This window comes from Loxodonta africana, chromosome X (genome assembly GCF_030014295.1).
Source record: "Loxodonta africana isolate mLoxAfr1 chromosome X, mLoxAfr1.hap2, whole genome shotgun sequence".
Classification (NCBI taxonomy): Eukaryota; Metazoa; Chordata; class Mammalia; order Proboscidea; family Elephantidae; genus Loxodonta; species Loxodonta africana.
In genome coordinates this window covers 157,900,874-157,913,344 of record NC_087369.1, presented here as the reverse complement: position 1 = coordinate 157,913,344, position 12,471 = coordinate 157,900,874, and the positions used below count along the sequence as shown (strand labels likewise).

Sequence of the window (12,471 nt, the reverse complement as noted above, 5' to 3'; positions counted from 1 at the left end):
GAACCACTGCAACAAAGGTCTTGATCTCTACCCACTTCTTCCATCCAAGAGATCATTTGGAAACCTTGGGCTTGATCAGAACTACATGCCATTGCCAAGGACTTTCCCAATCCAAAGAAGGAAAGATAGCATTTCTATAATTAATTTAGAATAGCATTAGGGGCTTACTCTCCCAGATGCCCTCATTTGTATCAACTTACTTGTTTGTTGGTGGGCCCGGGAGGTACCACTCTTTGTGCTTTGAAAAAGCCACATAGGCTACTATTGAAGATGACCGTAAAATGTCACGGGCTACTCCCAATTCTTACATGAAGGCTCAAGTCTTAGGTGAAAAATTACTAGAAGCGAGTAATAAAAATTTATTTATTTATAAGAATAACGTTGCTTTGTATTACTCTGAATGTATAGGCAGACATAGATGCCTTTAGTAAGCAGGGAACTTTTCTCCATACTTTTGAGAATATAAAGTAACCGGGGATTTGTCCTTTTCCAAAAATCTTTTAAAAGTGTATGTTGCAATTTTCCTAACATCCCTAACTGATCACAATCATCAGTTAGGAGCACATATAAGCATTTTTCTAAAGGACTGTTGCTATCGCATCAAAAGGGAATGCTAGGTAAACCTGCTGTTTTCTGCTTAGCAAAAGGGTAAGAACATTGATTCATTCTTTAGGGTCAATTGTGAGGTAGTTTTTTTTTTTTTTGGTATGTGAGGTTTTTTTGGGTTTTGTTTTTGTTTTTGAGTTCCTTAATGTCCCTCTCAGCTTGACGAAACTTTAGGCAGGCTTCTCTCTGACTCTAGGCTGCTTCACCTTCCCCTCTCCCTAATCCTTACAGAATCCAGAGGGACATGTTCCATCTGACCTTAACGGTGAACTCAGGAGATGAGCTCCTGTGATCAAAGCACACCACTGCTTAACCTGACCCTAAGGTCCTCCAGTACTTCCCGTCACTTCACCCTGGGCCTTCAAAACCCTCTTGCCTTCTGCTTTAGCAGAGCTGAGTTCAGACTTACTTTTGTTTTCTTTCCCCTATTGTGGTAGCCTTGAATAAAGTCATCCTTGCCTGTTTAACATTGTTTGGTGCAGTTTCTTTGACACCCTTTACCACGCCTCTGTTGTCTGTTCCTCGCTTTCTGAATGACTGTCTTGACTATCTTCAGCTCCATACAAATTTAAATAAATGTCGTCTGAAGACCTAGAGGCTCAGGAGGACGAATTGCTGGCCTTGGCAAGTATTTATGATGGAGATGAATTTAGAAGAGCAGAGTGTATCCAAGGTGGAGAAACCAGAATCTTTTTGGATTTACCACAAAATTTCAAGATAATTGTGAACAGTAAGTCCAATATGTAATCTTACTTATTGTAAAAGTTGTATTGAGATATAATTATCCTACCCTTTGTTTTTTTGTACGTACCGTCGAGTCGGTTCTGACTCATAGTGACCCTATGCTCAATGGAATGAAACATTCCCCAGTCCTGAGGGAAGTCCTGCGCCATCCTTATAATCATTGTTATGCTTGAGCCCATTGTTGCAGCCACTGTGTCAGTCCACCTCGTTGACGGTCTTCCTCTTTTCCACTGACCCTCTACTTTCCCAAGCATGATGTCCTTCTCCAGGGACTGGTCCCTCCTGATAACATATCCAAAGTATGTGAGACATGTATTCTCACCATCCTGGCTTCTAAGGAGCATTCTGGTTGTACTTACTCCAAGACAGATTTGTTCGTTATTTTGGTAGTCCATGGTATATTCGACATTCTTCACCAAGGCCACAATTCAAACGCGTCAGTTCTTCTTTGGTCTTCTTTATTCACTGCCCAGCTTTCACATGCGTATGATGCGATTGAAAATACCATGGCTTGGGTCAGGCACACCTTAGTCTTCAAGGTGACATCTTTGCTCTTCAACACTTTAAAGAGGTCCTTTGCAGCGGATTTACCCAATGCAATGCATCTTTTGATTTCTTGACTGCTGCTTCCATGGCTGTTGATTGTGGATCCAAGTAAAAAGAAATCCTTGACAACTTCAATCTTTTCTCCATTTATCATGATGTTGCTTGTTGGTCCAGTTGTGAGGATTTTTGTTTTCTTTATGTTGAGGTGTAATCCATACTGAAGGCTGTGGTCTTTGATATTCATTAGTAAGCGCTTCAAGTCCTCTTCACTTTCAGCAAGCAAGGTTGTGCCATCTGCATAACGCAGGTTGTTAATGAGTCTTCCTCCAATCCTGATGCCCCGTTCTTCTTCAGATAGTCCAGCTGCTCAGATTATTTGTTCAGCATACAGATTAAATAGGTATGGTGAAAGACTACAACCCTGACACACACCTTTCCTGACTTTAAACCAATCAGTATCCCCTTGTTCCGTCTGAACAACTGCCTCTTGATCTATGTAAAGGTTCCTCATGAGTGCAATTAAGTGTTCTGGAATTCCCATTCTTTGCAGTGTTATCCACAATTTGTTATGATCCACACAGTCGAATGCCTTTGCATAGTCAATAAAACATAGGTAAACATCCTTCTGGTATTCTCTGCTTTCAGCCAGGATCCATCTGATATCAGCAATAATGATATCCCTGGCTCCACATCCTCTTCTGAATCCAGCCTGAATTTCTGGCAGTTCCCTGTCGATATAGTGCTGCAGCAGCTTTTGAGTGATCTTTAGCAAAATTTTGCCTGCGTGTGATATTGATGACATTGTTCGGTTGGATCACCTTTCTTGGGAATAGGCATAAATATGGATCTCTTCCAGTCGGTTAACCAGGAAGCTGTCTTCCAAGTTTCTTGGTATAGGTGAGTGAGCACTTCCAGTGCTGCATCCTATCCTACCATACAGTTCACGTGTTTAAAAGGTGCAATTCAGTGATTTTCAGTAAATGCATAGACTTGTGTAACCAGCACTACAAACTTTCAAAAGATTAAGCGTAGAGTTACAATATGGCCCAGTAATTCCGCTCTTAAGTATATATCCAAGAGAAAAGAAAACTTACGTTCGCAGAAAAGACTCGTACACAAATGATCATATCAGCACGATTCATAGTAACCAAAGTGTGGAAACAATTTAAATGTCCATCATTTGATGAATGGATAAATAAAACGTGGTCTGTCGATACAATGCAGTATTATTTAGCTATAAAAAGGAATGAAGTAATGATATATGCTACAACAGTGAAGACCCTTGGGAGCACTGTGCTAAGTGAAGGAAGCCAGAAACAAAGGGCTACATATTGTCTGATTCCAATTGTATGAAACATCTAGAATAGGGTTGTCTAGTGCTTGAAAGAAGGGGTAGTTGGGAGTATGTGCTATTGCGTTTAGGTTTTCGGTTTTTTTTTTTTTGGGTGGGGGGGCTTGACAAAATATTCTAAAATTAGATAGTGGTGCACAATTCTGTAAATATAGTAAAACTCACAGAAATGAACACTTTAAAAGGGTTAATTTTATGCTACGTGAAGTGTATCTCAATTACAGAAAAGAAATTGTTATGTATCTATGTTATGTCTTTTATTCTGCTTGGTTTATTTTCAAGTGCTTCCAAGAAGGCTTCTTTTTTCCTAAGGGATGGGTGGTGGGATTAAAATTAGAGGGTGGACTGTGCTTTGGTGGAGGATTAAAAGGTTGGCAGTTTGAATCTGCCAGGCGGGGCAGTACTACTCTGTCCTATGAGGTCGCTATGAGTCGGAATCAACTCGACGGCAGTAGATTTGGTTTGCTTTTGGTTTGGGGAGAGTTAAGCCTTTCCTGAGCACTGCTCAGCACTCCATTGTTGACCAACCCATGCTTTTGCATCTTTGGCTTTGGTCCAGGTGATCCAGCAGATGGTCTCCGGAATAATGGCAAGCAATATGTGATTTGCTTCCTGCCTCCCCTTGTGCTGAACTTTGAACTGCCACCGGATTATCCATCCAACTCCCCACCAGCATTCACCCTCAGTGGCAAGTGGCTGACACCGACCCAGGTTAGAATCTAACTTTAATAATAATTTTTCAAACCCATTTTTAGGTTCTTAAAAGAAATCACCCTTTGTTGAAGACAGACCTGGTGATCTTAAATTCAGTGCATGAAGGAGAATGTCACGCGTGGTAGGTGGAATTTCTAGGAATGTCCCCCAAGGGTTGAGAGCTCCAAATCTCCAAGATTCTATACCCCTGTAATTCCCAAAACTTGTGTCTGTGTTATGTTATACGGCATAATTGATTTTAAAAAGCAGAGATTATCTGGGTGGGTTGCTGTCAAGGTGATTCCAACTCATGGAGACCCCTTGTGTGTCTCAGTAGAACTGTGCTCCAAAGGGCTTTCAATGGCCAATTTTTGGAAGTAAATTGCCAGGTATTTCTTCCGAGGTGCCTCTGGGTGGATTCGAACTGCCAACCTTTCAGTTAGCAGCAGAGCACTAAATGGTTTGTGCCAGCCAGGGCCTCCCCTGATTAATTACATGGGCCCTTAAAAGCAGAGAACTTTCTCTGGCTGGTGGCAGAAGAGGAAGAAAGCATCCGAAGACGGGAAGAAAAGGCAATAGAGGAAGTTAGAGAGGTTCAAAGCGTGGGAAGGGGTTGGCATGCCGATGCTGCTTTGAAGATGGAAAGGGCCCCATGAGAAGGAATGTGGGTGGCCTCTAGGAGAAGAAGGTGGTTCCCAGATGCCAGCCAGCAAGGAAACAGCGAACTCAGACCTATAACCATGGTAGGTGGCTTCTGCCAACAAGCCGAATGACCTTGGAAGTGAGATTCTACCCCAGAGCCTCCGGATGATAAGGCCAGCATGGCTGACATGCTGAATGTGAGCCACTGAGCAGAGAACAACTCCCCCTGAATCTGTGTTACCCTTGGATTGCTTAACGTGAGAAATGTGAGCTGTGCCTATGAAAGTCAGACTCTTTAGGGGGCTTGTTATGGGCCTAAATATAACAGCAACGTTTTCAAACAGTTTTATTTCTAAGAATTATTCCAGGGTACCTCGATGGCTAGTCTGAAGCACTCCATAGTAAAATAATTTCTCTTTCTTCTACCTAAGATGCATACTAATATTAAAATAAAACACGGACATGAAGAAAAACACCCCATTGGCAGTATTCTTATCTGAGCTGTTCTCAGTCTGCACTTACAGACTCTCTCCATTTCTCTGGTTTTTATGGTGCTTCTTGTATCTTCTGAGTTTATGTTCTGTTCAGGTACACATTGCTAAACAGATTATGTATAAGATGGTAGGATTGTTTTCTTCAGCACAGTATGTCACAGAAGTAAAGAGTTACATTTTAGAAGTTTCAGGATTTAAGTACCAGGTTAAAAAAAAAGTAGAAGTTTTAAGATAAGTCAGGTGTTGAGACCAACGTATTATTTGTTTTCCACACTCACTGGTGTCCTCATTGTTTCTCGTAGCTAACTGCTCTCTGCAAGCAACTAGACATTCTGTGGGAAGAACACCGGGGCAGTGTAATCCTGTTTGCCTGGATTCAGTTTCTGAAGGAAGAGACCCTTAGGTACCTGAACATCACCTCTCCCTTTGAGCTCAAGTTTGGCTCTCAGGAAAACACGAAGAGAACAGCCTCAGCTCCTCCCACAAGAGAATTATGTCTTGGAGGAGCAACTGACTCTGAAAAAGGCCAGGAGGAATCTGTGGATGAGAGAGCTGTGCAGGATGTGGAATCGTTGTCGAGTCTGTTCCAGGAAGTCTTGGACTTTGACCAAGATCATCAGAAAAAGTGCTTTAACAAAAAAGCATACCCTTGCAATATCTGTTTCTGTATCAAGCTGGGCACTGAGTGCATGTACTTCTTGAATTGCAAGCATGTGTACTGCAGGGTCTGTCTGAAAGACTACTTTGAGATCCAGATCAAGGACGGACAGGTTCTCTGCCTCAACTGTCCAGAACCAAAGTGCCCTTCGGTGGCTACCCCTGGTCAGGTAACTGCTGATGCTGCTGGCAACTTGCATCCCAATTCTGTTTCCCCACTGGGAGCCTGCTTCTCAAGAACTTCCTTTCTGGGGCTTGCCAGGACATTCCCAGGCCCGCAGCCAGTTCTTAGTTGGCTCCCCATATCCAGCCAGAATGCTGCTTTAACCTCACATTATTAGGCTTTAAGCGAATCTAAACCCACCTCTGCTGGCCTTGGAATCAGCATTCCTTGGCTGGAACAAGGGTTATTTTTAAATCTGGGAATTTACTTTGTAAATGTGCTAAAATACCATCCTTCTTGAGGACTCCCTGACGTTTCTTACTGTGAGCTTGGTGTTTGTGGCCCATACCCCTTAGACCGGGTTAAGCTGGTTATTTATAGGATTTAAGCAGAGTCGGAATTGATTAGACATCAAAGCAAAGGACAGACATACTTGGTTGGAATCTGAAGTGACAGGGTTTTAAATGTCTGTGCACCTGAACTGGTCCAGAATCCTAAGGATCCCCTTGTGGTGTAGAATCAGAGTTAGAACTGGACGAGAAGTCATTCAACAGGTTATTGGTTCTGTTTTCCCTCCAGGTTAAAGAACTGGTGCAAGCGGAATTATTTGCACGTTATGACCGCCTTCTCCTCCAGTCCTCCCTGGACCTGATGGGGGATGTGGTGACTTGCCCCCGGCCGAGCTGCCAGCTGCCTGTGGTAGAGGAGCCAGACTCCAAGATGGGCATATGTACTGGCTGCAGTTATGCCTTCTGTAGTCTGTGCCGCCTGGCCTACCATGGGATTTCCCCGTGTAGGATCACGCCAGGTAAGTTGGGATCTGTGAACTCTAACTTTGAAAACAAAGCAAGCCAGAAAAGAAGGCTTTTTTCGTTTTAATGATAATTTTAGTTCAACCGATATTTATATGCCAAGCACATTCTAGGTTCTGAAGATACAGAGGTGATCAAAACATGATGGCGTCTTACTTCTTCAAAGTCAGCAAGCGGAATCTCTCTCTCCAGTCTGCTAGGACGGGTTCTTGTATAAGGTAACATAATCATGGGATTGAGATCCCGGCACTTTAGCCATATTACTCAACTTGATCAAGGGACTGATATTCCATCACCTTTGCCATATTCTGTTGGTTAGAAGCAAGCCACAAGCCCCTCTGACACTCAAGGGGCAGGGTTATACAGGGTGTGAACATGGGAGCCAACCTAGGATTTGTCTGCTACAGCCTGCTATCTGGGCCCTAGTGATTCTCACTGATCCCGTGTGTAAAATGCATTCAATGCCTTCTGAGTCCTTTGCCATCTGGAGGCAGAAAGTTTTGAAAATCATCAAGTCCCATTTCCTTTTTGCTTAACAGTTTTTCTCTCAGTGTATCTCTTTCCTCTCAGTGTATTATTGTCCATGCCTTGCTTGGAAAGCTTAACTATATAATCAAAGCCATCACTTGCAGGAGACAGTTTTGCTAAGCTTCGTGCCACTACAAGGGTGGAAACTAGGATCTTCCTTCCTCCATTTTCCAATAACATGATCCTCACTGCCTTCTCAGTCCACACCAGGAGGGTCCTTAGAGTCGAGATCTCTACTAAGGGTCTGTAAACTGTGATCCCCGCTTTCTCTATCACGTGCCTCCAAGTTCTTCCAGCCTCCTGCCCACTGTCCAGTGCCAAAGCAGCTCGCACATCTTGAGGTATTTGTTAGTGTGGAAAGGCCTCAGCTCCAGGAAGTGCTCATTGCACAAAGTGGGATGCAGTGGCCTCTGAAAAACATGGGGAACGTAAACTGACTAAGCTGAGACCAAGGAATAGTTCACAGAAAGCTTTGACATTAATAAATGCTGTGGGAAAATTAGGTTAATAGAATTGTGGGGGGGGGGGGCATTTTTCTACCAGCAAGGCCTTTGGAGAAGGTTGTCATTTCCACTTGAATTTAGTGAATGTGGAATTGAAGCCCGGCTGAAGAGCATCAAGGAAAACAGGTTGACACATAGAGCCTTTCAGCACTTCTACAAAGTGTCGTGGAGGTGGTAAAGCTGATTCACTGCCTCTGATATACAGAATTGACCAGAGAGTCTGCCCATCGGCCAGCGCACTTTCGTGTCTTTGTGCAGCCGGATTCATTCTGAGGAGAATACCTGGCTCTGACCCAGTGGAGTAATCGGCAACCATGCTTGTTTCCACTTTTGCCTCTTTACCTTGTACTATCAGTTGCACAAACATATTAACATCCGTAAACAATAATCAGAGGAAAATGTGATTGATTATTCTGCTATCTCTGGAAAGCCAAAATTTTCAAGTTGGTGGCTGCCCTGTTTTCCTTTGTCATTTGTGCCTACGTCATTCTTACATAGTTACAGCACAAGCACAGTTTTGTTTTCGCATTTTCATCCTGAGAATCTTAATTTGGCTATAGCCATCCAGATCAAAATCTTCTAGTGAATGAGTACTGTTCTGTCACATGGCTCTGCCAAAACTTAGTTATCGTTTAGTCACAGGCGTGGAGATGCTTGTAACTATGGCAACGTAGCTGGGTTTTTTTTTCCTTTAGGATAAAGTGCCTGGAGTGGCATCACCATGTCAAAGGGTGCGGTGATTTTAATTGGCTTTCGTTCAGCTTTGCAAACATCTATGAGAGTTAATTTTCCACTTCATGTTCTAGAGAAGCTAATGCAGTTACCAGAGGAATACCAGCAAGCAGATGAAGCTGGAAAAAAGCTTTTGGAGCAGAAGTATGGTATGAAGGTAATCCAGATGGCACTGGAAGAGATGAAAAGTAAGACGTGGCTGAAAAAGAACTCAAAATGCTGCCCAAATTGTGGGACTCGGATAGAGGTAAGTCTTTTGGAAGAAGCTCATGAGTAGATGCACAAGCATGTTCCTCTTTCCCTGACATATAGGAGACCGTGAGTCAATGTTATGGCTTCTTTAGAAGACATTCTGGGGCGTTTATTAAGACTTCTCGGAAGATGAAAATTCCCCACCAGATAATATTTTTCTACCCAAAGGGTCTGAGACTTGACATTAAACACATGCATATATAGGTACATCTGGAGGAAATATGTATATACATGTTTTTATGTGCTGCATATATATCCACATATATACTAAAGCACATAGGGGGCACAGTTATGGAGGCGTCCTAGACATAGCCAAACAAATCACGGGATTGGTTTATTGGGTTAAAAGGCTGGGACCGTAGTCTCGGGGGACAACTTAGTCAATTGGCATAACATAGTTCACAAAGATAATGGTCTACATCCTCGTTTGGCGACTACCGTCTAGGGTCTTAAAAGCTTGCCAGCTGCCATCTAAGATACAAATATTGGTGTCTACTTGGATGGAGCCAAAAAGAATGAAGGAAATCAAAGGCTCAAAGAAGAAACTAATCCATGAGCCCACATGAACCACAGCCTCTTCTAACCTGAAACCAGAAGAACTTGATGGTGCCCAGCTACCACTACTGACCGTTCTGATCAGGGACGCAATAGAAGGTCCTGGATAGGAGAAAGATGTAGAACAAAACTGAAATTCCTAAAAAAAAAAAAGGCTAGACTTACCAGACCCAGAGATTAGAGGAAACCCCGAGACTATCTTCCTAAAATAACCTTTGAAAGTAGAATTGAAGTTATTTCTGCAGGTCACCTTTCAGGCAAATAATAGATTGGCTTATGAAATAAATGGTATCACCCATGAGTAATGTGCTCCCTTAAACGATGACCTCTGTCAGACCAAACAGTCAACATTTACCCAAAAGCAGAGGTGAGAAGGCAAAGAGGGGAAGGGAAGCTAGATCAATAGAAACAGAACAGAATGGAAATAATGAGAATGCTGATACATTGTAAAAATTGTAACCAATGGTACAGAACAATTTGTGTAAAATTGTCAAAGGGAACCTAATTTGCTGTGTAAACTTTGACCTACAGCACAATAAAATATTATTTAAAATAATTAAAAAGGTGCTATCATAACTATAACAACAATAACATCACAATTGTTACATAATTTGCCAGTGATTGTTTGGAACATCACATCCATTTGAAACCAAATGGCTAAAGAGGAGGCCAAATGGCGATCATGGTCTGCTCTTACCTCATCTATGTATAATGGGGATTTTATTTATTTTATTGTACTTTTTTTAGATGAAGGTTTACAGAGCAAACTAGTTTCTCATTAAACAGTACACATATTGTTTTATGACATTGTTTAACAACCCATGACATGTCAACACCTTCCCCTTCTCAACCTTGGGTTCCTCATTACCAGCTTTCCTGTCCCCTCCTGCCTTCTCGCCCTTGCTCTGGGGCTGGTGTGCCCCTTTACTCTCGTTTTTTTTTATGGGCCTGTCTAAGCTTTGGCTGAAGGGTGAACCTCGGGAGTGACTTCAGTACTGAGCTAAAAGTGTGTCCAGGGCCCATATTCTTGGGACTTCTCCAGTCTCCTTCAGGCCAGTAAGTCTGGTCATTTTTTGAGAGTTGGAATTTTGTTCTACATTTTTCTCCAGCTCTGTCCTGGACCCTCTATTGTGATCCCTGTCAGAGCAGTCAGTGGTGGTAGCTGGGCACCATCTAGTTGTGCTGGACTCAGTCTGGTGAAGGCCGTGGTAGTTGTGGTCCATTAGTCCTTTGGACTATTCTTTCCCTTGTGTCTTTGGTTTTCTTCCTTCTCCCTTGCTCCAGACGGGGTGACACCAGTGGAGTATCTTAGATGGCCACTCACAAGCTTCTAAGACCCCAGATGCTACTCACCAAAGTAGGATGTGGAAAATTTTCTTTATAAACTACGTTATGCCAGTTGACCTAGATTTCCCGTATATGGGGATTTGAAACATACACACACACACACGTCTAATTTTTTTTTTTTTTCTTAACCTGTTTGTTCTGGGATATAACACCCCTGGTCTGGGGATTTGGAAATGCAGACATTTTTCTGTTTACCTGAGCAGGTCAATCTGTTGCTGGTTAGAAAAAAAAGAACTTTAATTCTTCAATCCCAATGTAAGGATGCTTGCATTTGATTTTGCTGTTCCCTTCTATTATGATTAAACTCTATATAATGATGATTCCCCAATTACCCAACTGAGGAAGTTGTCGTTAGACTTAATCACTTAATGCTATGCATCGGCACTGTGATACAGCAGAGGACTTGGCTCCAGGTGTTCAGTGGGATTTCTTAAACATTTACCATTTTAAAATCGTACATCGATCCTAAGTGATTTTCAGTTCTATGCCATTTTGAACATACTACTTATCAGCAGAAGTTTTCTAAGTATCTAGTTGTAGGAGCACATGTTAAATATTTTGTTTTGTTTTATGAACCACACAAAATATTAAGCATTACATAAAAGGTATTTGTCCTGTTTCCTGTGTCTGTCAACTCAGCCTGGGAAAAGGGAAAAATTGGGGAAATGGTTGTACTGGGCCTTTGGGGGAACCGTGCCTTCCTCTTTGATTTTCTAGCCCTGATTCTTTTCTCTTTCTTTCTTTCCTTCCCTCCAGAAATTTGGTGGGTGTAACAAGATGACGTGTACTAACTGTATGCGGTATTTCTGCTGGATTTGCTTGAATTCTTTGTCTAGAGCAAGCCCTTATAAGCATTTTAGTGATCCTGCCTCCCCCTGTTTCAACCTGTGAGTATACACAGACATCCTCAGACACATTACTAAGTTTTTGGTCCATAATATGCAGAACACAAATCTGGTGCTTCCTCTTAAATGTATTACTAGTATGTATGATATTTTATAGATTTTTCCTGGAAGTGGATTTTATGATGGGAACCTATACCACATCTGGAAATATTTACATTTATACTTTTTGCAGAATTTAGTTTTATTGTCTTTTTTTTTTTTCCAAAGACATAGGAGAATTGAAGGAATACTACAATGATGTGCCTGGCACCTTCCACATACATTTCTAATTATTAAAAATGTTGCCATGTTTTACCATTTTTTCTTTCTCTCTTCCTCCCTCCCTCCATCTGTCCCCTCCTCCTCTCCCTCCCTTCCACATCCCCTCCCTTCTCCCTGTCCTCCCTCTGTACCTCCCTTTCTCTCTGTCTTTGCTCAACCATGTGAAAGTAAGTTACAGGCATTATGACTCTTATAGCCCTAAATACTTCCATACGCTTCTCCTAAAATAAAGAAAATTTTCCTACATGGCCGCAGTATTACCACGTCTCAAAAAGTAACAATAATGTGATGATATCAACATACATCTATTCCGCATTCAAATTTCCCCAGTTATCCCCCAAATGTCTTTTATCGCTGTTTTTAGAATAGGTATCTAGTTTGTGCATTGAAATTGTGTTGCGTTTGGGTATTATGTCTCTTTAGGTTCTTGTAATCTAGAACACTTCCACCCTCCACATTTTTATTCCCATGACACTGACTTTCTGAAAAATGGTTTTGTAGATTGCCCCACCTTTTGGGTTACTCCGATTGTTTTACTATGATATCCTTTAATTTGTTCTCCCCAAAACGTTAGACTTTGAGCATGTACTTGCTTTCTGGAGCAAGAGGATTCCCTGAGATCCCCTTGTACTTTACTTGCCCCAGACTTGGGATCAGCTATTTATCCAAAAATCCCTGAT

The 12,471-nt window shown here is 42.1% G+C and overlaps 1 protein-coding gene across 2 annotated transcripts; it reads left to right on the top strand.

Annotated features, from left to right (window-relative positions):
* The first annotated feature begins 618 nt into the window (after window positions 1-618).
* Window positions 619-11,719, top strand: LOC100668014 (E3 ubiquitin-protein ligase RNF14-like). 2 transcript variants are annotated; one of them, XM_064278128.1, is made up of 6 exons: window positions 619-1,336; window positions 3,807-3,958; window positions 5,379-5,903; window positions 6,476-6,704; window positions 8,546-8,718; window positions 11,382-11,719. In XM_064278128.1, exons 1-6 carry the CDS (start codon window positions 1,183-1,185, stop codon window positions 11,514-11,516), a joined length of 1,368 nt encoding a protein of 455 aa, XP_064134198.1. In that variant the 5' UTR covers window positions 619-1,182; the 3' UTR covers window positions 11,517-11,719. The 2 variants fall into 2 exon arrangements, with proteins under 2 accessions (XP_064134198.1, XP_064134197.1); XM_064278127.1 differs by having other exon boundaries at window positions 619-1,351; window positions 3,822-3,958.
* Window positions 11,720-12,471: the final 752 nt, after the last annotated feature.

Excerpts from the sequence above, each read along its gene's own strand:
- LOC100668014 (XM_064278128.1), top strand. The coding sequence starts at position 1,183 with ATGTCGTCTGAAGACCTAGAGGCTCAGGAGGACGAATTGCTGGCCTTG. Across the intron at positions 3,959-5,378 it reads AGTGGCTGACACCGACCCAG|CTAACTGCTCTCTGCAAGCA; the intron begins GTTAGAATCTAA and ends TGTTTCTCGTAG. Across the intron at positions 6,705-8,545 it reads CCCGTGTAGGATCACGCCAG|AGAAGCTAATGCAGTTACCA; the intron begins GTAAGTTGGGAT and ends TTCATGTTCTAG.